General features: G+C 50.7%; 1 protein-coding gene across 1 annotated transcript in view; it reads left to right on the top strand.

Annotated features, from left to right (window-relative positions):
* FBXO31 (F-box protein 31) overlaps positions 1–24,968 on the top strand; it is a 25,142-nt gene extending 174 nt beyond the window's left edge. The window contains 10 exon segments of the mRNA XM_019535986.1: positions 1–5; positions 7–167; positions 7,338–7,409; positions 15,054–15,130; positions 16,557–16,724; positions 17,458–17,532; positions 19,152–19,261; positions 20,158–20,311; positions 21,097–21,461; positions 22,612–24,968. The exon segment at positions 1–5 is cut by the window's left edge and continues 174 nt beyond it. Of these exon segments, the coding sequence (XP_019391531.1) occupies positions 1–5; positions 7–167; positions 7,338–7,409; positions 15,054–15,130; positions 16,557–16,724; positions 17,458–17,532; positions 19,152–19,261; positions 20,158–20,311; positions 21,097–21,461; positions 22,612–22,834 (1,410 nt within the window). The 3' untranslated portion in view covers positions 22,835–24,968.
* Positions 24,969–26,700: the final 1,732 nt, after the last annotated feature.

The raw sequence follows: 26,700 nt of genomic DNA, 5'->3' as shown, positions 1-26,700 counted from the left end.
CCCCAGGCCCGGGCCCGCGCGCTCGCTGCTGGAGCTGCCCCCCGAGCTGCTGGTGCACATCTTCGGCTACCTGCCGGGCCCCGACCTGCCATGCCTGGCCCAGGTGTGCGGCGCCTTCCGCCGCCTCCTGCGCACCGACACCATCTGGCGCCGCCGCTGCCGCGAAGGTACCGGGGTCCCCGCCCCTGCTCCGGGGGAATTAGTTCTTTCTCTTATTCATTTAGCTCGGGTCCTTGGAGGAAAGGGGCCTCGAGGGGCTGGACCTTCATGCCGCAAAGGAACAGGAGGGGAAACCCCGGGGAAACCCCGCTTTCACTCCCCCTTGGAGCAGCTGCTTTCTGCCCCTGCCTGGGGCAAGACGGACTGGGGCTCTGACCCATTAAGTGTCACTTCTTAGGCTCTTACGAGCCCTCCTCGCCGGGGCTGGGTTCGGAGGGTGCCGAGTTCCCCACGCAGATGTCAGTACCTGTTTATTTTACACTTGGTAAAGGAACCAAACCACGAGCTAGCGGGAGGTGACTTCTCTTCTCATCTGACTGGTGGGTGACTTTTGCTCTGGCTAGACAGCTCTAGCTGGCACTTAGAAGGGTTAATTAATTAAGCAGGGAAAATTAAACCTTATGTGGCAGCGTCTGTGGTTGTGCGAGGTAGGTTGGAAACTGGTGCAGAGAGAGGCCTGCCTGTTCCAGCCGTCGTACGCTAGTTGCTTGTGCCGTCGTGGGTCACGGTCGGCTCCAGTCGTCCTCACGCCGCAGGCACGCGAGGTGCTTCCAGCAGGTACATCTGTCTGCACCCTGAAGAGCATAGCAAATCCACTAAACGCTCTTACAGCAACTCTTAAGAATAAGACTTTCCATTCAGGAAATCCCTTTGCGGTCCATCTGTTCCCCCCCGCCCCCTGCAGCCGTCACCGGGACCCGTCCGTGGGCACTTTTTGCATTTGCTGGAAGTGGTGTTCGTTGTGGATGCGGTGGGGTAATTAGTCAGTCCAGTGTGAGGGGCTTTGCTGGAAACAAAATAGATAGTTGCTTGGATATTTGAGGAGTTCAGGTACTCGCGCTCACATGTTCTCTGGTCTCCGTGTAGTATACAGTAGAGGGCCACATGACTCTCAAATACCTAAAAATAAGTAAACATTTGGCAAGTCTTCTAGAGACACCAAATCATAACCAAGGATATAGGTCCAGGTAGGGGTGATGTATTAAGAAAACCCCCAAAACAAGAAGAAAACCCAGCGTTTTGGGACCCTTTGGTAAAAGCCCTCTTTCATGAAGTTATAAATGCCTGGAAGTAAAGCAGGGAGATAAGTGCATCACCTAACAGTACAGTTAAGTCAGAAGCTCAGCCACCACCTGGCCAAGATGTTTGCTGAAGAACTGGTGAGTAGTTGTGTCCTCAGTGCCTTGTTGGTGCTGTTTGAGGTCACCACTATGCAAGCACCCAGATAAAGGGTGGAGGGGTTGGTAGTCCTGAAACAATTTGATCTTTAGAGGGATGGCTAGTACTGCAGTGCTGTCTGATAGTCTTTCCCTCCCTGCCTCTCCAGGGAGGGCCCTGCAGTGCGTGGATGAATGATCTGAACTTTGGAGCTGCAGTCATGCTCCAAAATTAAATAAAGGTAAATCAGGCCTCTCTGCCAGACAGACTCTATCTTGTTGGCAGGTCAGTCCAGTTTTCTGGCAGTCCCTGAAACTGTCCTTTCATCTGGAGACAATACGGGGATTTGTCCTTCACAACACGAGATGCTGGTCCACACTGGCTTTGAGTCGTGGCTCTGAATTCAGGGTATGCAGTTTGCTCCACAAGAGCTGGACGGATGTTCGCAGCCAGGCATGTTTGGGAGGACACCCTTCCAGCACTGGGACTGTTTGGGATAAACAGTCTCTCTGAAGTGCGTCTTTGGCAAGAGGAGTGTTGCAGTCCCTTTCAGAGTGTACTATAAATAGGCAATTGCTTCTTAACACGCCGGGAGATGAATTAAAATAAGTTTCACTGTGGCTCCTGGCTTCCTTTACCTGGAGTGACCGCATTGTTTAATTTGTAACCTGTTTTTATCTTCAAGTGCCTTTAACCAGCCAGTCTACCAGTCTGAGGAACCAGACCAGTTCATAGTCACTGAATTTACAGTTCATTCAGAAATGCTGTTCTTGCAAAGGGACCAGAGAGAGAAGGGTTCATCCTGAGGCAGGTTGCACTGACCCTTTGGGAGCTGTTTTCTGTAGGTCCAAAATGTAGCTTCAGAGGTAGTTTTCACTCCTCCTTCTCACGTGGAGGAGCCAAGGCACAGGAGGGGACTTGTCAAAGGTCACAGCTGTGGTGTTGATTAAAGGCCGAGCCTCCCAACGGAGTGCTTTTTCCACTGCCTGTCTAACTGTGCACCAAATGGCATGCACCTGGACAGAAGGGAGACCAATTTCTGCCCCGCTTCTCATCTTACAGCTGCTCTCTGTACCTTAACCGTACACACTTTAAGGGTTATTAACCAAGGACACTCGTGTTCAAAATATGACAACTGATGTTTCGTTGGGTTATTTGTACAATTACAAATGCTCGATTATCTTTCAGTCTTTGTACAGTATGAAAATGAAGACTAATCCAGCACCCTTGGTTCTCCAGTGGAATGGAGTAGATGTGCGCTTTCATCACAAAATTGCTCAGCTCTGGGTGCTGTTTTTTAAAGCTAGTTGACTAGTTTTTTTCTATTAAAAAGTGCTCCCATGCCGTGTCCTTCGTTCAAGAGGAGTGGTTTGCCTTGAGCATTTTGTATGCCAGGCATTGGAAGTTAAAGATCTGTGTGCTTCTTCAGACGCATCCACGCTGGGGGCCACATCTTGATGGCAGTTGTCTTTCCACCTGTGCCACCTGTCTTCTGTGGCTGCAAAAAAACCCTCTGTGGCGAGAACTCCAAGGGATAAGTTATTAGGAAAACCTTTAATATATGGATATCCTTTAATATCTATGAAATACTAAATATTTAATGCATGTATATTGATACATATATGCATTAGTTGGCTTTCAAGTGGACTGGTTAGTCTTTGGGAAGGAGCAGAGCCAGCACCCCTCACCCAGGTGCCGTCTCCACAGACAAGCGTGTGAATCTCTGTGTTCTGTCATCGCTGAGGTAATGCAGTGTATTTCTGTGCCTCCTCTTCATATGGCAGCATCTGCTTACCCGGGAACAATTAGAGGATTAGATCAGTCAGAGGAATGGGAAGTTAGCAACAATTAGGGACGCCAAACTTGGCGCATCTTAATTTTCTGTGGCTCATGCATGCCCATGTGCAGCTTTCCCCAGCTGTTTTCCAGCCTCCACGAGCTGAAGAGCAAGCTAAATAAATGCAAGATTTGGGACTCGGATGAAAGCAGAGGTGATTTGTACTGACTGGTACATGTCATGCAAATGGGGTTCGCGTGCCTTGTCAGGAGACAGGATTGCTTGCCCCAGTTTCAACAGATTATGTGTCTTTACTGCAGGGAAAAAAATGTAATTGTTGTGGGAAGGGCAAACAATATACTGGTAATATGGAGAAGGAAGAGCAAGGTGTGTTGTAACCTGCTGGAAAAGAAAAGGGCAGAGTGAAGCCGGGGGGGAGGGGGGGACATGCGCATATCAAGGTGCCATAAGCTACGGGTAAAGATAACCTTAGGAATCTAGTGAGCGTATGATGAAGTGTGATCCATCATAAAGACCTTTCCTAGCCTTTTAATTTCTATGGGATATCACCATGGTAACCCTGGTGTAGTTGTCACGTGTTAGGTAAATCTTCCAACTTGTGGTTATTGCCCTAATACAAGGTTTTCTGACTACAGGAATAAGGACTTCATAGCCAGATTTCACCCTTCCTTTGTGAAGTTGCCACTTCCTTTATAAGTGGCCACTTCTGTGGCTGTGACTTCTCTCTCCATATTAACGTTTCCAGCACTTCCAGTATTTAATTTTCTCATTGAACTGTAGCACCAAGATGAGTTCTTTCCAAATAGCTCTGAGTGCAGTGGAGCAGGATTTCCCAGAAGGCTCCTATCTGACCTTTCCACGGCAATCTTATTTTTCTACAGCCGAATTGCAATGCTGTAGAGAGCTGAGTTTAATATAACCTAACTTCTTGCATTTCCAGTCTGAAGAATACACGGTGCTGTCTGGGCTCTGGTTTATTTTTGTTGTTACTGGGATTTTTGGGGGGTGGTTGGTAAAGAGATTTTTTTTTCTTTCCTTGGGTCAGTGTCATAGTTTAAGGCATCGAATGAGAGGGCATGGGGAATGAAGGGCTCTCTCCATCTGCAGGCCAGCAGCACCAGTTTAGGCACTTAATCATCACTGAGGTTACTGAAAGCGCATCTCCCCTGTTGCTGGCCTGTGGGAGAGTGCACTACCTGTCTGCTTGGTGCATGCTAAACGTGGAAGTGGATGGAGTATGGCTAGCCTTGCGGGGTGCCAGGCTGTGTCGTGGGCACGCTTATTGGAACAGGCCTGATGTGCTGCTGCCAGCTAAGGGCAACATCTGTTTTGGGGTTTAGCTAACCCAGAGCACATGTGCTGTGCCTCACTGGCTCTCCCTAGCATGAGCTGGAGGTGGTAGGTGTGAAAGCTGAGGTTTTCCAGTTAGGCCTTGCAAAAACTTCACCAGGGAGGGCTCAGGCGAGGGAACAGCATGGACTTCAGAGGGCATTTGCTCTTGGGCTGACATCAAACAACAATGAACTGTCTTCAGGAACTGGGCATCTGCTGCATCTCTTGCAGTGGGGAAAAGCCACAAAACTCATAATGCGGTGTACTTGGTGATGGTGTTCTGCTCTTGTGCTGCCGAGGCAGCAAGGCCACTTGTATAAAGCCAGCATTAAATCCCTGGATGTCTGTTGGTGACCAGTCCAGGAGGGTATCGCACCACTTGAAACAGCACCTCGAGATACAAGAAGGATTGTGGGGAATTGGGAGCAGATGACAGATTCTGTCTTCCTTCAGGTCATCAAACAAGCTTCCCCGTTAAATTTGGGCTGAACTCTGCCCTGGCCTGCTCTTTCCTGTCCCCAGTGCAGTCTCAGGAGACACCGTGCAGTCCAACGTAGCTGCGTCAAATCGTGCCAGCTGACGTGGCGACTACCTTCCCAGCCTTGCGAGCAGGTGAACATTTGCTTTGGCATTGGAGTGGGCTGTTTCTGAACCATGTTGCTGCTGTCATCTCTTGAAGGCCTGCGATCTTCTGACTTGCAGATAAGCTGGAAAAGCATATTGCTTTTCTTGTATCGCTGGTATTATTACCAACCACACATAGGCTAGCATTACAAACAGAGTCATGTCTGGTGGATTGGGAGGACGTCTGCAATTTCAAACTTCCAGCCTTCAACACAGCTCTGATTTCAGAGATCTACAGAATTGCTGCGTAGATTCACCTGGCTCTAGCCCAGGGCTAAATAGCTTGTTTGTGTTAGGCTGGCTGTACATTTCGGGAAGCCTTGCTGTCTGCTTATGAGCTAATGGGACTCCTTCCTCCCTCCCTCCTCTGCTCTCAAGCCTTAAATGTTCAAGGCTTTAAGAGAAGTCAAAGCATGTGCTACAGGATCTTTTAATGAGAATTGGTTTTTTCACTTCTGTTCCCTTCTCACTATTGGATTTGCTTCTATTGAGACTGGGTGCATCTACATGCGCATTAAAATAATCATGTAAAAATTATGCTTTTTACTTGAGGCACGTTAAACTAGGCTAATGCGTGTTAAGCATTGCATAAATAGTGTTTGCTTTAGTAAATGCGCATTTTCCTAGTACCTCACAATGGAGGTACTAGATTCGATGCACATTAACTGAAGTGGATTAATGCATGTGTGGATACGCCCACTGTGTGTTGGGTGTTTATACACGTACCTTATACACGAAATCCAGAGCGTCGGGACAGACTCAATCAAGTCTGCAGAGCATGCAAGCTGATGCGCCCAGTGGTATAAATGGCGAAATGCACATCAGTGCATAGAAAATGGCGGTGGTGTGCTTTTGAATGAAAATGCCTTTGATGTAGTTCAGTTCAAAAGTGCACCACTGCCACTTTCAGTGCTGACGCGCCTTTCATTTTTAAAAGCGCTTGGTGCTGCAGTACATATATATGTGTACAAATGCCCAGTGTGACCCAAGTGAGTGTTACCCATATGTGTTCTTGTGGCTCGGTAGAATGCCTTTTGTGTGTGGACGTACTCATGAGTGTGTCTGTATAGTAAGATCAGGGAGGGGTTCAGCCAGGATTTCATGTGACCTCAGCCCAATTTTGAGTACAGAGCTAGTCCACAGCGGTTGATGTGCAACAGGCTGTGATGGATCCTCACAGGTTCAGAGAAGCTCAGTTAGCCTTCTCCCTCATGTGGGTTTCATATCGGGTGGTTTGCTGAGGTCATTTGGGGCCATGCTTGGTGTCAAGTATCTGGCAGGGGCCGGAGCCATTTGGGAGTCTGACTTTTAGGCAGCGTGCATGAAGACGTCAGGGAATGCAGGTTTCCTTCCTTGGTACTGATGAAGACTCCTTCCTCTAGTGTTTCAAGGATTTTTTTAGTTGAGCTTCTAGCTGGTGCTTGTCTGGATCTTCTTAAGCATGTAGAATTTGGTCTTTGGTTTCTGTAAGTGCATTCCTTTTTTTATTTATTTATTCCCCCTCCCCCGTTCTTCTCTGCTTCAGAGCTGCTTTTAAGAGCTTTGGATGGGTGACAGAATGCATTGAGAAACAAGGCAGTCAAAGACATCTAAGCAAAGAACAGACTGATTTCAATCCCATTTATTTTCAAATGTCAGGATGTTTGTACTTGCAAACAAGTTATTTATGCTTAAGCTCATGTTGCATCCACAGATCATTATTTTAAAATTTTATTGATCTCTTAATGCTCTAAGATGTAACTTTTCCCCTTGATCTTGGTATTTTTTCCTGCTGGATGTATCAGGAGGAATATATACTGCCTGTGCAAACAGCGGTTTGTTTTAGTAGTGGAGGGTTCCTGTTGGGATGGATATACGGTATGTTTTTCCCCTCCCACACCAACTCCCATTGCAGCTACAACCTTAACAATAGGAAGTCATCACTATAATGTAAGCCGTCCTTAGTTGTGAAATGTATTGAGAAAACTTAGGATGTATTTTGTCATGAAATGCCATGTTTAACTTTTGTTGCATTTTCAGGTTTTTGAAAATAACAACACTATTCTTTTTAAACTAACTCAGTAACACGCAGGTTTGGTCTCTAAAGAGATTGGTGTATTTTTACCTAAAGACAGTCTAAGTTCTGCTGTTATGTCTTAAAACTTTGGACCACAAAAACACCTTTGCATTGGAGAGCATATTTTGTTATTTGTTCCTCTTGTTGCAGAGTACGGAGTCTGCGAGAACTTGCGGAAGTTGGAGATCACGGGAGTGTCCTGTCGAGATGTCTACGCCAAACGTAAGTGGTGAAGCCAACGCAGTCTTGTGCGCTGCTCTTCCTGCGTTGAGTCACTATTAGAAGTGAATTCACACCAAATCTTATAACTTGGGCAACAGAAGAGGTTGAAATGACTTTCAGTATTTTGTCATGGAGGCTTCCCTTGGAAAGCTGTAATGAGTTTCATTTTATATTTTATTTATTATCAGATGCCAAAGACTGGAATGCCTCTGACCCACTTCTGCCCCCATAACAGGAAAAAAAACAGGAGACCTGAGGATTTCCAGGACTGGGTTATTAATTTGTGGCTGGCTGGCAGGTTTAGCACTTGGCAATTGCTCTTCTCACCTGGATCTTTGGAGCCTTTCATTTCTTACACCTTTTCAGAGGTATCTGTCTTTGGCTGCTTTGCTCCTTTCACATCTGACTAGCAGGTGACCTGTGTTCGTCAGATGTGGGTTCATCTTTCCATGGGCCTAGGAAGCAAAAAGTCACTCTTTCCCTGAACCCTGAAGCTGCCACCACCTCCTGTCTACCATGACAGCTCCAGAGTGCATTGGCTTCTCATGGGGGAAGGTGGGCAAAATGATTTTGTGGAACATCATGAGAGAGAAAGCAGAGTAGGGAGATGCTCTCCCCCACTACCTGTTATGGAAGGGGACTCGCTGCTGACCTGTACAGAAGCATCAGTATTCGTTTCCAACCCCTCCATTCTGGCATGGGTGAGTGCTTTGTGCAGTACGGCTGTGTCATATCTGCTTTGCACCACTTAGAGCAAAAGCTGGTCAGGAACCATGCCCAGAATGGAGTGGCAGTGCTCAAGTCCGATGCTTTCCAGACCAGGCTGCCTCTTGTTGCTAAATTTTGGTATTGCTAAAATTTTGACCCCTTGTAGTCAGAAGATCAGAGGAGCTGGGAGGGAGCTGGCTGCAGCCTGAAGGCCTGCTGCCTGGAGGAGGTGGTCCCTACATTCAGACTTTATTGTTCTCAGTAAATCCCTCTATGAGGATGGAACTGTCCCTAGGAAGAATTGGTGACAGACCTCTGTCTGCAGTGCCTGGACTGAAGTTTCTAGGTTCTTCATAAGAAGGTTTTTGGAAAATTGGAAACATTGAACTGTTTAGGTTTGTAGGTCACAAAAAATGAAGTGTATGGGTTTTGCACTCCCTGGAGAGACAGGTGTGTTACACAAACTGATACCTGGAGGCGGTGAGCGGCCTACTGCATTAACCCTTGTGCTGGGAGCCAGGAGCTCCTGAGTTCCAACCATCTCTCGTACTGGGCCCACAGTAACTTGGCTGTGTCCACTTTGCCGTCCTGTCTGTGCCTTTAGTTTTCTTGTCTGTACAATGGGAATGCTACTGCCCCTTTCCCTCACAGCCCATACAGCTTAGTTCAGGGTTATTCATTCTCCACATCTCTGGAGAGAGATCTCACGAACCCTTCAGACTCTCTCTTGGCATCCTGTGGCATGTTCATATTAATCAAAACGTCAGTTGTTTCTAAGCTGACCTGTCTGTCATGCCCCTGGTACAATCCTGTTCATGTATCTTTGCTCTTGACACTCTCTCTTCCCCTTGCTAGCCTTTATTTGTTTTAAGCTGTAGAGCTGCTTCTCTTAACCTATGTAATTTTCTTTCCATTGCATTGGCTCACTGATGAAGATTAGCATGTAATGCTGTTAGCTGTGGAGTGCAGGCTTCATTCCCTCGGTACAGGAGGGATTTCTTTCTTACCACGTACTTCTCAGGCAGTCATGTTCTGACTGATGCAGTTACTCCACACCCCTGTGCAGTCAGATGGTTGGGCAGCTTCTTCTGTCTTTCCACAACCTCGCCTGGGTTTGCAGTCTGTTCATATGCAATGGGGCTTGCAAATAGAGAAGCCATTGGTCCTCTTGAGAGAGAGGCCCCGTTCTTGGGTATCCTGTAGAAGTCTCTAGTTGCAGCAGAATTTGATTTGAGACTACTGGCAGCGTTCAGCCCTGAATAGGTAAATCAGTGGTGCCCAAATTTATCACTCCATGGTCTGGATAAGTGGCATGGGGTGGGTCTGCAGGCTGGAAACCATAGAGGGACAGTCTGTGGGTGCGATCCAGTGTGCTGGCCTGGCCCTGCACATCTGCATCTGGTTGGATTGACCTTCCACACCAGCCCAACTGTGGACCAGCCCAGTCTAGTGCACAGGGCCATGCTATCCAGCTCACAGGCCTCTCCACAGTCTGCAAACTTGGTAGCAAGAGAGCAGCAATTACTGGTGCTCCCCATCTGGGAAGAGGTCGCCCCAAAGGCTTGGAGGTTGAGCACTGCTGGGATGAGCAATTAATGTGCCTTACCAGGAAGACTGGAAATAAAGCTAGACCTGAGGTCTGGGAGGGCATGCTGGGGGTTGGGGAACAATGCCTTGGCCTGGTGTTTGGAAAAGTTACCTGGATTCAAGAGTCTTGTAGGATGCAGAGAGACTGTGGGAATGGTTGCTCTTGAGAATTAGATTGGGAGAGAATTAGATCTGGGAGTGTTGGGAGAGAATTAGATTTCACTCGGTATTTGTGTAGTTAAATTGGTATCTGAGTTGCTTACGAGAGCCCCAGCGCTGTGCTGAATTTGGCATGGCTCACCCTTCCCCGTTGGGCTCTGGCTGGGGAACATAGGCTTTCGGCTGCTGTACATCTTCCCCAGCAGCAACGTCCAGGAGGAACTTGGCTTTCCTGTGTGTTTGATTCCAGTTCAAACGGAGGTGACGGGGCGGTCGGAGGGGAGAAGGGCATGCGCTGGTACTTACCCTGCTGTGTCTGTTCAGGTATAAACCCGCGAGTGAAGTCGGGGCGTTTTATGAAAATCCTTCCCGACTACGAGCACATGGAGTACAGAGATGTTTACACCTGCCGTACGTACCTTGCATCACCTACGCTTTCCGCACCGAGCACAAGCCAGACGCTGCATGGAGTGTGAAGTGACTTCCACAGGCTCCCCTGGGGTGGCTTGGGTGGAGTGAGCAGAGCTGGTTGCTCTTCCCATCTCTCCTTTCTCAGGCTGCTAGTCCCAACCCTAGAAGGTGGCAGCTTGGGTCAAGCAGCCGGTTCTGGGCTTATGGCTCCTTTGAGCTAGTCGGACATCCTGTATGTGGCGTGTGCAGTTGGGAACTAACTGAACTAGGGCTGGGGAGGCTTTCCTGGGACCTGGGTGTGCTGCACAGGTAACATGGTTATGAAGGAGAGGTGAGCGCATTTGGCATCTCCCTTAATGCATTCTACAGCCCCAACAGTGACATTAGGGGGCTCTAGAAATCTTCATCCAGAAGGGCCAATAAAGAGGATTTTCAGGGACTCCCTTAGCGACATGCAAGCAAAGTCCAACCCGTAACCATGTGGGGAATAGTGCAGCCTGCATCTGTGTGTGGGGGGAGGGGGATAGGTTAAGGGGCCCCCGAGGTCCCTTCAAAGCCTATAGTTGTAACTCCCATGTTTCTGGATGGGGCTGTCTGTTCTGCAGCTTCTCTGGAGTTCTCTTCTCCCTTATAACTTGGCTGGGGGCTTGCTGCATTTCAGCAGCTCTGTGGGTCACCACTAGAAACACACACGCTGCTTGTATAGAGGGAGTGTCTCTCTGGTCCCACCTTTCCCTCTAAAACAGAGCCCTGAATTATTATTTTCTACTTAGCCTTAACAAAGGGAGGCTTCTGGAGAGTGCCTGAAACATGGGAGTGAGCACTGGGGATCTAGTTCGGTTATCAGTTTGCAAATCTGCACCTGTTTAGACATCAAAGTAAACTCCAGATGCCTTGCAAGCATCTCACTACCTACAATAATTGTCCAGTGGGTTGCTGCCTCTTCCCATGAGCAATCTTTTCGAGGCTACTGCTGCCATTGCACCTTCTGGTATGACCTCCAGACCCAATATGGCCTGGTGCTCTGCATTCCTCTTCCTGCAGGGAGAAGAATAGCAGCGTTCCCAGATCTTAACACTGTGTTTTCTGGAGCTTGGTGGGATTTTCAGTCTAGCTTGTCAATTAGATCAAAGAAGCCAGTGTTGGTTGGTATTTTGGGCCCTCCTTTTGGTGGTAGGGTACGGTTTGGTGGAGGAGGGTGATTCAGGCTGGGGTTGCTAACCCTCTGGTTGGGATTGTCGTTTTGTGGCATGTGCTGATGTGTGGCATGGATGCTATGGACTCACCCACACCAAAGGCGGCAGTTGAGTTGGAGTGAAATGTGCAGGCTTTGTGCTAGCCCATCAGCTGACAGCTTTTGCAGGAGCTGGAAAGAGTGAAGAGCAGTGGGAAGCTTCCACTTGGTGGTCCTGTTTTCAGGTGCTTTGCTGCGTGCAGACACCAGCACCGATTCCCAGCTGGGTGGGAGTGACGCGATCAGGATTGCATTTGTGAAGCATTACCTCCCTGGCTTGCTTTGTTCCTGTCATCCAAATGACTGGTGTCTAATGCCTCTTTCCTCACAACAAGTCATTGATTCAGCTCTCCCCCGTTCGTGCCCAGCCCCCCTCACTCGCCAGGTGTGGAGTTGTACGGTGAAATCTGCAGCATCTGTTGTCTGTATCTTGCTCTGATCGTGCAGCTGGTGGATGGATGAACATGCAGTTAAAATTCACGGCCTCTCAAGTACTTGGCTCTCCATCCAAAGAGCATCCCTGGGTTCTAATGACATCCTTTCTAATGACGTCAGCTGCGATGCTCTTGGTGAAGTGTGCCAGCTGTATTGATTTCACTGTGTGGACTTGTTCAGTGTTACTTGTTTTATACTTGGATGTCACTGGGAAATTGTAGCCTCTCTCTAGTCTCTTCACCCTTGCACACAAGCACTTTTCACTCTTGCTTTCTGTCTTCTATCCTCTCTCCTGGCTATGTGCAGGCCCTTGCAAACAGCCAAAATGCACAGGTGTATCTTCTTGGAGCCAGCAGTTGCTAGTAACTAGCAGCATGAGCTGTCCTGGTGGCGTGGATCAGTCGTCACGCCCCTACCAATCGCCCTTCCAGGCTGGTGGCAGGTTTTTCTGGGGCTGATGAAACTGAGCCTGTCTCAGAACAGCCAGGAGGGGACATCCAGGGGCATCCCCCTGCCTAGGGATGGGGATGGCTTGGAGGGAGATGGGAAAAGAGGCTGAATCCCAAAGGAGGAGAGACCCTTTGAGGAATTTTTGTCCCCTTCCTACTGGGAGTTGGGACAGAAGGCAGGAGCCCAAAGGACAGAGGGGGCTTGTGAGGGAAAGAGCCACATGCTGCATCCATTGAGACTTGTGGGGAGCTGGCAAGCTTGTGCCCGATTGCAGGGGATGCACCAGCTAAGCCCCCTGAGGCTTAGGGGATCAGCAACACTGCTGCAAAGAGGCTTCCTGCACCTCCTTGTGGGACCCAAGCCCTTGATGGGATAGCGAGTAGGCTTTGGACCCAGGCAAGGAAGCCAAGCGTCTACGTGGAGATTTTCTCCTGTTCTCTGCTGTTCACTGGCACTTTCCCAGAAATATCTGTGAGAAAACACAGCTCCCTCCAGAGCCCACAGAGATGTCTCTTGGGGGTGCAGGAGGTGCGAGGTGGGGAAGGCTGCAGTCAGTTTTCCATGTTGCTCGAGCTGTAGGCTGCTCTCAGATGCTCTGTTCCTGTTCCCCCAATTAGGAGACTTTGTACAGCTTTGAAGAGCAGCTTACAAAAGTTGCCATTGTGCGGGAGGGCATGGGGAGCGTTAGCCTGCCTGCTTGCTTGGATTCCGCTGCAGCTGGGAAGAGGACGGGTCTTTCCTCTGGGTTCAAGGCTGCATGGGGCAGTGTGTCTGACTCATCTGCTTTTCCAGAGCAAACAGCCCTCAGAACTAAGCGGCAGCTTTGTCTGGATGGCTGCTCACGCTGGGCCATGGCTGCATTCCCTCCAGTCTTGTCAAGCAGCACTGTCTGCCGCTGCTTGAAAGCCTGGCACTAGTGTCCCTTGCAGCTGCAGTGCTGAAGACATTTGGCAGTAAGAGCACTGTAAGTTTTAGAGGTGGAAGAGAGAAACCTCTGGTTTCATAATAAACTGCTTGACATTGAGCTTCCTGTCCTTAAAAAAAATAAGAAAAGAAAAAGGAAGTCCTGAGCTTTATCAGCACTCAGAGCAAATGGGGCAGGGAGGCAACTAGTGGTCAGTGGGGTGGCTTATCCATCCCTCTGTGTGTGCAGATGAGATGCAAGGTTGTTTATCTCCTTGCTTCTGTGCGCGCACCCCCCCCCCCGGTGCTTATTGGGAGAGATCAGTCCAGCCAGCTCTGCTCACTTATCTTCTGTGTACAGATGCATCCCAGGATCTTGTGGGGTGGCTGTATGCCTATGTTCAAGCTCATTTCAAGTGCTGGTTGGGGTTGAAGCAGTCTCCTGCTGTCTTCCACACACAGCCCTTTGCTAATAGTTTGTAGAAATGGTCACTTGGTTTTCTTTAAGTACTTTAAGTAGTTCATCAGTAGTTTTAATACCTACAGATCCATGCCTCACTTTCAAATGGTGCGTGTGTGGGGGGGGGTCACTTTTAACAGTACAGCAGAATGGACCCAAAGTAACTAATTTCCATGAACTTCCAGACTCATAGTCAAGGCCGCTCTGACACCATGGTTTGCAGCTGTAAGTGGGAAGCTCATCGCTGGCCTGTCCCTTCCCACGCAAGCTGCTTGAGTAGCAAAAAACCCTCTGACCAGAAACACCTTGTAGCGTTTTGTACATGTGAAGTTTTTCGGCGGAGAGCTGGGGAGCGTGTAGAACATGTAAGTCTCAGATGAGCCATGCCTTCAATATTGTGGATGAACAACGCCCTTGTGCTCCATCCCAGGGAGATGTGCAAGGTCCTAAAGTAGCTTCTGACCCAGATGCAGTTCCTTCTCTGGCTCAGCCTGGCCATATGCACTGGTCTTCAGACTTGCCTGCATTTCCTGCTATTGGAACACTTTCCTCCTTGGACTTTGTGTTTCGGTAGGACTCAAACCATAACTGGCTTGAGGATGAGGATCCACAGCTATAAGACTCCACAGGGAAATCCTGAAATGCAGGAATTTATCTCCTGAAGCTCTTTGGAGCATGCCTGATCTCTGTGCACTCAGTCTGGGTGATGTCCTGGCTGCTCTGGTCCAGATCGTTGCAGCGTCTGAGTGCCAGGTCCTGAAAATGCTGAGGCCCTGGGGTTTAGGTGGGGACAGTCGCGTCTGTCGGGACAGGAAGTGGGATTTCCTCCTGGAAAAACACTTGCCACTTCTTCCCCTGCCCTCCCTGTGTTTCTCCTTCCCTCCTTCACCTTTTGGTGTTTGCAAACTTCTCATACGTGTCTGGGGGAAGCGGGTAGCTTGGAGATCCAGGCTCCAGGTGGAACGTGTGATGTTCTTGACTGTCTGTGAAGCCTTGAAAGATTAAACTCTTGCTGCTGCTCTAGGCTGGGGGCAGAGCGGCGTGGGAGAATAATGTGGGGAGTCGCACATCTGTGGCAAGCTTCAAGAGACATCTGCTGCTTTCATGAAGTCTTCAGAACTGGCTCCTCCTTGGGACTGGGAGCATGGGGGTTCTCCCCATTTCCTAGTAAGGAAATGTTTGCTGTGGTGTCAGCCAGCAAGGTGTGGAGTCTGAGAGCTGCTTCCCTTTCTCTGCTTCTCTTTCCCCTCCATCCATCCCCACCCCTCTACCTGGCTTTCTCTCTCTCGTTTCCTAGTGCTGCACCGATATCGACACATTTTGGGCTTATGGCAGCCGGACATTGGGCCGTACGGGGGACTGCTCAATGTGGTGGTGAGTCTGGATGCACCTCGGGCTTGCATGCAGGCTGCTGGTAGCAGTCTGTCCTCTGAGGGCTCCTTTACTTCCCTCATGCCTCCACCATTAGCATAAGCCAGCATTTGGCCTGCTGCATTAGGAAGACTTCCAAGACTCTGAATACGCTGGTCAAGTGGGATCTGGGAGTCAGCAGAGAGGAGCTGAGGTTCCTGTCTGGCTCCTTTTGTAGTTGTCTTTAGCCTGCATGCCTGCCTTATTAATACTCGATGCAGCTGAGAAGCATGCAGCCCCTCTGCTGGGGCTGACGTTGCAGGCTGACCCCTGACTTCTCCACGAGAATAGAGGTGTATTGGGCCTGGCATTTCTAGCTCGTTGGGAACCACATAGCCTGTGCCCTTTGCTTGGTGCTAGGCATTGACTGACTGTGTCAGCTTGTCTTCACCTCCCTCCTTCCTGTGGGGATAAAGCCTTTCCTCCCTGAAAAGGAGCTGGCGATGCTGGGGGTAAGGCCTGTTGCAAAAACCCATCGAAGTGAACAGGAGCCTCTTTACCTCCCTTGCGTGGGCTTTGCATCAGACCCACAGTGAGGCCGAGTAGGGGAGCAGGCTGCTTGGGGTATTGTGCTTCCTTCTCCGGGGAGGCTGAGGGGACTGGGCTGCTGCCCTCTCTCTATCAAGATTCAAGGCTGGTGAGTGAAGCACATACCAGGCCTTAGGGGTTTGTCATGCTCAGACCTTGGTGGGCAAAGAGGGCAGTGCATCTTGCATGCATGCTTGCTGCAGTCCCTGGTACCCAAGGTACCGGCTGACTATATATTGAGCCTTCAGCTGGGGAAGAGGCAGCGCAGAGCTGAGGACTCTCCTCGGCATTAGGGGATCTTTCCATTTACAAAACACCTCCTCTCCCCGGGCCTGTAATGTTGAGTCAAGGATTTTATTCCTTGTGGGAGGCTGGCGCTCTCGCCTCTTGGTAAAGGGAGCTGCTGCTTTCTTCTTACTGGCACTGTGTAACAGAGCCAGAAAATAATTCGTTATCCCAAAGCCACAGTAATTGTGGGGAATAGATCCCCCTCCTCCCACTTTCCCAAGAGGCGCTGCCGGCACAGACTCATCGCAAACCAATTAGAGCCTGACTAGCTTCAGCACCATTTCTCTCTCCAGGGCCCAGAGCGTATCTGTCACTGATTTGCTTGCAGTAATAGAGACCTGAATGTTAATCCCTTGAAAGAGCCCTCTCGAGCCCCTCCTCCTCCTTGCTGGGCCTGCAGTTGAGTCGCTAGAAAGCAATTTTTTCCAGCCCTAAGAATCCCTTTGATGGCTCAGAACAGCCCCTTGGTGCTGGGAAGAGTCATCCTGCCTGCCCTGGGGAGGCTCTGGCCCCAGGCAGCGAGCGAAGGGTAGGGAGGGCTGACTCGCTCTCTCTTTCCTTTTTTCCCGGGCAGGTTGACGGCTTCTTCATAATTGGCTGGATGTACTTGCCCCCTCACGACCCTCACGTTGATGATCCGATGAGGTTCAAGCCCCTCTTCAGGGTTCACCTCATGGAGAGGACTTCTGCAACCGTGGAGTGTATGTATGGCCACAAGGGACCCCACAGTGGCCATATTCAGGTGAGCAAGGGCACATGCACACACGGTAGGCGCAAGATGCCAAGATCCTTGTCTGGGCCTGTGGATAAGAGTGACTCCTGGGAAATCACGATGGAAGTGCACCAGATTTTACTTGCAGAGGTATACCCTGCACAGCTACGTGGCCATCCCTGCCCTGGTGCTGTGAGTCACTTTCCAGCCCTTGTCAGTCACCTGGCTGATGGCATACGGGCACCATGTCCTGTTAACCCATCTGCTGAAAGCCCAGTCTCTAGGGGTCTGGCTCAGAGTGGGACACCAGAGTGCATCGAACTATCTGGGAAAAGCAGGGGGCACATATATTTTAATTTGGCCTTTATATGCCAGTGCTAAGCTGTGCCATGCAAGTGCCACAAGGATGGGGACCTTTAAGGAGGCGACTGGGACCATTGAGGAGTAAGTTAGATACTTTGAGGAATTGACTTTCCAGGGAGATTCTCGTCTTGGAGGTGAGTGGAGAAGGCAGCTCCGAAATGGGGGAGTGGCTTCTCCCAGATACCTGCCCCATTGCTGGGGCAGGGGCACTTGATGCATCTCTCTTGTCTCTAGGAGGCGTAGGTGGAGCCTGGGCTGCTGGGTGGTGGTGGCAGCACGTTCGCAGAGATAGCCCCCAGCGGCTTGTGCCAAGGTTTTGCCTGAAGTGGTCTTTCCCTTATTGCCATGTGAGTCTCTAGTTATGGTGTGTAACTCAAAGTCCCCTCCCCGGTGATTGCAGATCGTGAAGAAGGATGAGTTCTCGACAAAGTGCAACCAGACGGATCACCATCGAATGTCAGGAGGGAGACAAGAGGTAAAGCCTTACCCATCCAGGTGGAAAGACCGGGTGGGTGGGGGGAGTGTATGCATGTGCATATCTCCTTAGAAAGGGATAGATCTACCTCGTCTGAAGCAAAGCAGGAAATAGCGTCACTCCTGGCCCCAAGTCTTGGACAACAGTCAGAACTTGAATAGCCTGTTTGACTCCAGCTTGTGTGTAATTTATCACGGATCTGTTTGTTGCAAACTAATTGTTGTCCTTGGAGCTCCCCTAATGGGTAGAAACGATCTGTGGTTTGAATCTGCCTGCAGCTGAATTTAGAGCGGAGCGGATTGATCCTCCTGCCAAAGATTGGCCACAGCCTCTGCCTGGCCCTTATGCCCCTGATAGGAAGGGGACACCCACACACACGTGCCTTAAGGACCCCTGCAATGATCTCTCCTGCTGCTATAGCATGGGATCCACTTGGCATTCCTACCCCACAGTTACCTTATGGGACATCCATGTAATACCCCAGTGTCACGCTGGCTCATCCTGCCTTTCTACACCGTGTGCATACTTTGTGGTTCCTCTAGTCTTGCCAGGTGTTGAGCAGTCCTCAGCTCCCTCTGATTTTCCACCACATAGAAGGATTTGGCCCTAAGGGCGCTTGCTCTTACCACGCTGTATTAGACAGGGCAAGTTACTTTTCAGTGGCCCGCTCTGACATAAGCAGCAGCCTTTGTGCTTTTTAGACCACTTGCAAGATGCTGGTAACTTGAGGTTTCTGTTGCTTATGGGAATGGGTTTGATCCTATGTGACACAACATTACAGTATACTTGCACTTAACGCTATAGCTTGTTGTGCTGTTAGGATAATAAACAGGGCTGCTTTCTGCTGCCTGCCAAGATGAAAGGATTTTAAGGCTTGTTTTATGATATGGGATTACTAATAAAATGCGGCAGCTGGGTAACTCAAATCACTTGCTGTCAGGATACAAAAGCAAACATCTGGGGAAGGCTTTCCTGGCACTTGCACCATCATTGGGTTAGAGATGCCAGAGGATGCATCCCTGACTGTTAATAGCTATTATACAGAACAAATCTGTTGTCCGTGAATTTGTCGAGTCCCTTTCAAACCCATCACAGAATTTCCTCTGATGGGAATTGGTGGTCTGTATTTAGGAGGATTGCAGGGTTGGACTCTTGCTTGGTAGAATCACGTCATTGGTAGATAAGCAGCTGTCGCCACATTGCAACTCCTCTCCAGGGCTTTGCTTCTCAGAGCTAATATTGATGCATCCGGGGGGGGGAGTTTTTATGTATTTATTTCGGATTATTTACTTTGGATTTAGGTGTATAAGTCCTGTGTCTATGGGACTTACGCTTCTGAATCCCTTGGCACATCTGGAAATCTCTTTGCTGTGTTCATTCTGCTGTGCCTTGTGCCCTGGGGCAGGGTCTGGGAATTTACCTTTCGACAAGGCTTCAGGCAAGGCACTTTCACATCTGTGCCCCTCTCTAGCTGTGCAGTAGATTCTCCCTTTCTCCTGGCTGACCCTCTGAGGTGTAGAGTGGCTCCAGATGGGTTCACAGTCCCATTGTGAACTTGCTGGCAAGCAGTTTGCAAACTTGCTGGCTTCACGTGCCCCTCCTCTGTGTGCGTCTTGCAGGAATTCCGGACATGGCTGAGGGAGGAATGGGGCCGGACGCTGGAAGACATCTTCCATGAGCACATGCAAGAGCTTATCCTGATGAAGTTCATCTATACCAGCCAGTATGAGTAAGGGCTCTGCTTTTTCTCTCTGTGTCAGGCAGGGGGTGTCAAAACACTGCTGTGTCCCCAAATTGTTCTCTTCTTTACCAATGACTTGCCACGTCTCTCAGCACTATGGTTCTTGCCATTGCCTGGACTCTTGTCTAAGGGAGCTCTGCTGTCTTTATACAGATGGTATTTTCCTCCATGTAAAACAGTTACCCCTAATAGCTGTAGACTCTTACAGAGTGTGTTATCAGATTGATTGCATTGCCCAAGCCTTACTTTAGACTTGGACTCTACTGCAATAGGCTCTGGACCACCGTATGGAAGGTGCCTTCCAGTAAAAGTAGCAATGCTGGATGTAATGAAGATAACTGACGAGATTACGTACGTCCCTAGAATGGCTCCGTGTCCGTGAGAGAGGCCTTTGAATCACTTGTTTAACCTAAGTCACTGTCTGTCATCCTGACAGGGCATCAGCTTTTACTAATTGGCAAGGAAAATGTATAAATCTGCAACTAAACACAAATCACGTGGCTCCTATGTTCTCTCTCTCTCTCTCTCTCTCTCTCTCTCTCTCTCTCTCTCTCAAAAGGTGGGAGTCACTCTCAGAAGTTTGTTGCTTTAGGTGATGCTGCGATAAGCTGCCCTCTGGTAATGTTGGGTGGCTTTGGTTGGATTGCCACTTCCATACCTCACAGGCTAACAGATTTTTGCCAGACTGACCCCTTTTAGGGGATGGGTTGTGTGCATTCATTGCAAGTTGTTGCACTTGCTGTGCTTTTCAACCAGCAGTTCATTTGCAAAGACCCCCTTGGTTAGGTACCAGGCTAGCAGGAGTAGGAGATTGTAGTCTAAGTTCTCCTGGAAAACTTGGTGTTCCAGCATCCCCTCGCAACCTGCCTGTTCCTTCTCCACAGCAACTGCTTGACGTACCGACGCATCTACCTCCCTCCGAGCAGCCCCAATGACCTCATCAAGCCAGGCCTCTTCAAAGGGACGTATGGGAGCCACGGGCTTGAGATCATCATGCTGAGTTTTCACGGGAAGAAAGCCAAGGGGACAAAAATAACAGTGAGTGGTCTAGCCCCTCTTTCTTGGCCTTTCTATTGTGCTGTCATTGCTTTGTCATGAGAGTTGCATTGCATTTTCCCACCCTGCCCTCTAGGCCACAGATGGGAAGAGATGGCTGATTGCTTGGGATGCAGTTACTTGTTGTCTCAGCCCGACTGGTTCACCTTGGGGACTGGTGGGAGCAGGTTTGATCATTCATCCATTTACCTGATGACCTTCCTGAAGTTTGGGGATGTGCAGCTCGAGTGGCTCTTCCCTTGGGGAAAGGTCCCAGAATCCTGTGCTCTTGGAGGAGCTAAAATATGTCTGCAGACTTTCTCTTGATTACAAATTCCTTCTGGCTTGAATTGCTTTCCTCTTTCTCCCAAATGTCCCTAACTGGCTCCGTTCTGTGTTAGCCTCTAGCAGACCCTTGAAGAAGACCTGGGTCTCTTGGAGATGACCCAGAGAGCTATGGCTGGCAAACCGTTCCTTCCCCCAGTGTGGAAGGGTGACTGTATGCAGTTGTCTCTTGCTTTGTTCTTGCATCTTGCAGACTTGGCCTTTTGTTTAGGGTAAAACCTCCACATCCAGGTGGGGCTTTGGTGTAGTAGATGAATGCAGGGATCATAAAATGGTTGGGCCCTTGGGTTAGCCAGCCAGAGAGGCAGCGATGGAATGGGTTGACCCCAACATAAGGCTCATAAGCCAACTCCCCAGGACGCATGCTAGCTTTTGGTAGGAACTCTGCCCCATCGCATCCTTCCCCTGAACTGTGGTGGCTGTCCCTTGTTTCCCATCTCCAGGGTGATCCCAACATCCCAGCTGGTCAGCAGACTGTGGAGATAGACCTTTTGCACCCCATCCAGCTGCCTGACATTGAGAACCAGCACAACTTCAATGAGCTCTCCCGCATCATCCTCGAGGTCCAGGAGCAGGTGCGCCGGGAGCAGCAGCAGCAGCAGGAGGAAGAGGAGGGTGCAGGCTGCTCCCGGCAGAGCACCACGCCACAAGCGGAGCAGCCTGCACAGGAGGGAGACGCAGGAGCCGAAGAGACAGCGGACAGAGCAGGGGCTGCAGCCCAGGGCTCAGAGCCTGCTTCACAGCCTTTCGTGTTGCCCCCGGGAGTCATATCACGGAACAAGGATTACCCCCGGACTTGCCGAATGTGGTAAGTGAGGTTTGGGGTTAATTCCCTGCCCCTGGTTGAGTAGAGCTGCAGTGCTGCCCAAAGCTAGTTCCGACCTCCCCCCGCGCGCTTGCTGTGTGCGTTGCGTGCCAGTGAGCTCCCAGCTTCCTTGTGCCACCTGGTATCATTCCTTTCCTCGACTGCTCTGCGTCCCATGATTTGTGGTTGCTCCTGCTGGATACCAAGCTGCTGCTTCAGTGCTGCTGCCAGTCCTGGTGCAGTTGGGCCCTAAGCTGTGGTCGCCTCCATCGTTTGACCCCTGCGGCTTTTGCTTTTCCCATCAGCTCCTCGTGCTTTATTCTTTGGGATCCTCTCAGCATGAGGCCTGGCACTTGCTTCCCAGGACCAGGGAGACATGCTGTGTTCTCCCCCATCAACTCTGCTCCAAGCCTCTGTGTCTGGCCACTGTGGTGCTGTGAATGCACAGTGGGCATGGAGTGGTCTGAACCTGTGAGCATGCTGTGCCCCTTGTTGGACTGGGTCCTCCAGTGGAGGACCCTTGGCCAAGTCTCCTTGGCCTTCAGCCCCCTCCCCTTCCTTGAATCCACCAGGATCTTATTGCAACCAGTGTTGCTGTAGGTCATGACTGAACACCAGTGAACTCTCTCTGACCTACGCCCATCCTTTCCCTCTTAATTGCATAGTTACTTGAGTGTGTCCCCACAGGCATGACCCTGCCAGGCACAGGCCTCCAAGCAGTGTCCTGTCTGGCGTGATTCTTGAGGCCGTGAGAGCACCACCCTCAGCTAGGTGTTGCCTCTAGCTGCAGAAATATTAGGCAGTCGACCTGGCATACACGCCCACACCCTGACTTCTGGCACTGTCTTGTACAGCAGCCAGGCTTTGAGTCCAGGGGAAGGGGCCAGCGACTTATTTGTGGCAGTGGGGCCTCTTTGAAGATGGAGGTTTGTGAAGCAGTGGGTTCATGCCCTGTAACGATGTTAGGAGGTGAAACATCCCACCCCACATTGCATGACACAAGTGGCCAGGTGCTTTCTGGGATGGCTGGATCTTCCTCGGCAGCAGCACGTGCTGGCTGGAGATCCCTGGTCTGCAGGGACTATGTAGAAGCCCACGTCAGGAGCACTAGTAGCTGCAATATTTGCCTTCCTCTCTCCTCTGCTTTCTCCAGCTTCTACGGCACGGGGCTCATCGCCGGCCACGGCTTTACCAGTCCCGAGCGGACGCCGGGGGCCTTCGTCCTGTTCGACGACGACCGCTTTGGCTTCATCTGGCTGGAGCTGAAATCCTTCAGCCTCTACAGCCGGATCAAGGTTGCTTTCCAGAATGCCGAGGCACCATCCCAGGAGGCTTTCGAGGAGATGCTCAAGAACATTCAGTCGCTGGCTACTTGAGGGGCAGCCCCTGGGAGAGCGGGAGGGGCTTGTGAAGGCTTCTGCTCTCCCCATCTGGGGATGGGATGGGATGGGACGGGGACCCCTGGCCCTTGGTACCTCGGAACGAAAGCATGCACTTTTCAGTAAGGCCTCCACCCCCTCCCCCCGAGCCTCCAACTCTCCCCTTCCCCTATTTAAAATAGACCTGAAATATTCCCCCACCACCACTTCCTCCTGGCAGTACTTGATAGTCAGTCTGTAACGTATCCCTGAATAGTGGGAAGCAATGGAGCGTGTTTGCTTAAAGAGAATGGACTGGAGGGAAGGTAGGTGGAGCCCTGCATTGGAGAGCCTCATAAATAAGAGGTGGCTAATCCTGTGCCCTGCTCCTGGGAAGCAGGGTCCTCCTCAAGCCAAGCTCATCCTTCAGCTTCTCTTTCCCAACTCCCCATGCACGAGGTCACAGGAGACTGGATCACTTAAAACCCCTCCTGTGCAGCCCTCACCTGCCCGCTCTGTATTGTGCAGTCTGGGCTTGGCTCGTGTTTGTCCTCCCCTCTGGGAGCCTCCCTCTGTTGTGCACGGCCTTGATAGCAAAGCAAGCCAGCTCCGCTGCGGCTTGGTGATGGCAGCAGGCTTTTCCTCACTGAGAATCCCTCACCCCGGCCCCGCGGGAGGGACTCATGCTGCGGTTCGCTGCGCAGGTATCCTTTCTCCGCCTTCCTTGCTCCAGTTCAGTCTCTTCCAATGTCAGAAGGAGAAATCATCTCTCCCCGTGTTGCAGGCATTGGGAACAGCTCTTGGCACCAGTTCAGGCTGTACTTCTAACTCCTTTTTAAGTAGATCTTTTAAAGTTCTCCCTTTAAAAAGAGCTTAGGGAGAAACCCCTCAACCCCACGAACTACTGACTTCCCCTGTGCGTGTTTGAGGGCTGGCAGAGCTGGGATGTGGAGTTTCCTGCTGTTGCCTGGTATCTTAAGTTGCCCCTTTCCCACCCCCTCCCTCCCACTGCTCCCTGCTCAGGGTAGTTAAGAGATCTCTTGAGGCTGTGATTCCTTATGGTGCCACTCATTGGCTCCCTCCTCTTTGGATCCGGCAAGTACAGGGGTGTCAGTGCCTCTGCCTCATGCTTGCCCATCTCTGGGATTCTTGCTTTCTTTCCTCTACTACAATTGCTGACCTTCCCAGACTCTGGTCTGCCTCTGCTACAGGAGGCTGTTGGCCACAGCAATACGGGAATGCAGCTGCTGAGCTCTGCTGAGAAGTGCGGGTAGGAGAGGTAGATGCCCAGAGCACCGACCAGCTGCAAAAGCTCCCGCCACGAGACGGGGTGCTGGGGTGGCCGGATTTGTGTCTCGACCCAGGAAGGCAGTTGTGGTCAATGCCTGTCATTAGAGACCCACATGAACCAAGCAGTGCATCAGGTGACCTGCCAGCCAAAGCTTCTTTTGGGAGATGATGATAAGGACCTTTAAAACCTTATAGTCTCCCATCTGGGCTCTCCTCCACCTTCCATGGACAGTGTTCTTAAGTGGTTATGTACAATCTTGTGGTATATTAAAGCAAGAGATGAGATCCCTGGCCTGTTTCATTAACAGGAAACGTATTCTCCCTCACCTAACATTAATGTTCTTGCTGCGGCTGCTTCTCCAGCCTTAACATCCTCATCCCCTGCCATGTGAGAGGAGTTGGGGACAGGCTCATGGTGGGGTGCATCACTCACAGGGTTAATTGTCTCCTTGGATCTAAGTCCACAACGCTGCACAGATCAGGGAGATCTTCTGGGCATGTCTTCCTCCCGACCTGACATACCTTAATGTTCCCTGGGCCAGGGCAGGGGTAGTCGTTCATAGGAATAAGCTATCAATTAAGCTGGTTTAATGCAGTCCTTGAGTGTGGTGGACGTTTCTCCCAGCAGAAGGGAGAGTTGGTTTGCATGGCATCCCGGTACGAAGACTTTGCCTTAGTGACAGGATGTTTTTTGTTGGTCTCTGGTTGCCTGGCTGCTGTGGGCTGAGGTAGGGTTAAAAGGCAGGCTCCTCAATCTTGGCTCTGAATTTCCTCTTTCCTGCAGGCAGGAGGCTCAGACCTATGTTCCAGAGCCCACGTGAGAAATGAGCTGGTGTGAATATCTGGGCTAACTGGGCATCTGCAAATGGCAGCAGCCATCTGATGGGCAGAACTTCCACCGGGACCCAACCTTCGCACGAGCGATCCAGTCTTTAGTGTGACCAAATCCTCTTAGTTGTTGTACAGCAGCCCTTAACCCAACCTGCATTTAGCGCAGTACAGGTGCTTCACCAGAGGGATTCCTGACTCCCCGGTGCTCTGTCCTGTCCCCGTTAGCCAGCCTCCTTGCAGCCAAACGAATGACGCACACTGCATAGTCAGCTGAATGTGCACAAGCCACCAATACTTATTAAAGCAGATCTGGGTTGCAACTGCTGCTTACACTGCCCCTTGTTTCGGAGTCTGCTGCCCCAGAGCACCAGGCAGGAGAAGGGCAGGGGCCTTTCATGGTGCACTGAACACAGGCTGCATTGTTGCTTACATTGGTGTATGCCCGGCAGCGGCTGGTTTCCAGGCCAGTGTGATTCCTTTGCTCAGAGCATGTTGCTGCATCCAGTTTTAGTGGCAGTGTGACCAAGGTGACAACTTTTCAGAGCTCTCCCTGCCTTTTAGGATGTTCCTTTTCTTTGCAGGTTGCTTGAATGGGCTTCACAGCGTGGGGATGCCCCAGTCCCGGTGAAAGGCCACGCTGCCAGCCCTTGTTCTGCCAGGGGACTGGATGCTGAAATTGGACAGAGCTGCACTTGCGGTGTCTGGGGGCGTTTCAGAAGCTTCAGCCTGGTGAGAACAGGATGGCTGGCAGGGTATGGAGACGGATGAGGCATTGGGAGCATCAAAGAAAAGTAGAGTAAGGGAAAGTCAAGGGCTGGACTGAGGCAGGACAGCGGGAAGAGGTTTAGGAATATAGGTGTACACGCATGTGTGTGTATGTGGCTATAAAAACAGGGCAGAATTAATGCACCTTGTTTTGTTGAGTGATGACTTGAAGCCAGATCTTGCCAGTCATGGAAAGGGTCCACAACACCACCATGCTTCCTCTGCGTGTGAAGCAGCCGTCGGGTTACCTCCTGCTTCCGTGCCCTGTGAGGCGAAGCAGTGCAGCACATGTCCTGTCAGCTGCCTCAAGCCTAGTTGTGCCAACCCAGCGGCATAGTCACTAATTGGAGAATTTTGGGAGGACACGGGTTCAATGCTCGGGGTGTGAAGTCGAAGCTAGTCCACCACTTGCCCCCAGCAGGCCAGGTGTCCCTGAGACTGGCTGTGACGGGTTCCTTGCATCTAGCAGCAGGGCTGGAGAAGTGGGCATAAAATCAGTCTACAGCGGAGTGGAAAATGATGCATCTGATGTCCAAAGGAGCTGATTGTTCCCATCCACCCAGAACTGAAAACCATATGGGGAGAGCTGTATGTCTCACCGATGCGTTTATTCGATGGTTCTCCAGCAGCAGCCGAACAGCTTTGCTCCTAGCAAGCGGGGGTCTCAGTCAGCTCCTCACTTTGACCATTGCTTCCCAGCTGTTGAGGCAGCTGTGTGACTGCAGGCCAGGGGGTGGCATGATGCTGTGACACTGGGCACCCTGGTACTACCCTGTCAGCCAGGGGTAGAAGGAGGTAATATACCTGCAAGGACCCATTTAGGAAATAGTGGCACAATGATGCTAAGAGTCTGGACTGATCAACTGTCATGCTCACCAGCAACATGGGCAGGAAGAAGTGTGATCCTACACTGAACTCTGAAGCTGGCCTCTCGCCCTTAATCCAACTCCAGGAGCATATATGGTTGCGCCCCTCTTGCAATGGGCTGCAGTCCCCTT

The sequence above is a fragment of the Crocodylus porosus genome, unplaced genomic scaffold (genome assembly GCF_001723895.1).
Source record: "Crocodylus porosus isolate Cpor-Errol unplaced genomic scaffold, CroPor_comp1, whole genome shotgun sequence".
NCBI lineage: Eukaryota > Metazoa > Chordata > Crocodylia > Crocodylidae > Crocodylus > Crocodylus porosus.
This window is presented reverse-complemented; position numbering and strand designations above follow the sequence as displayed.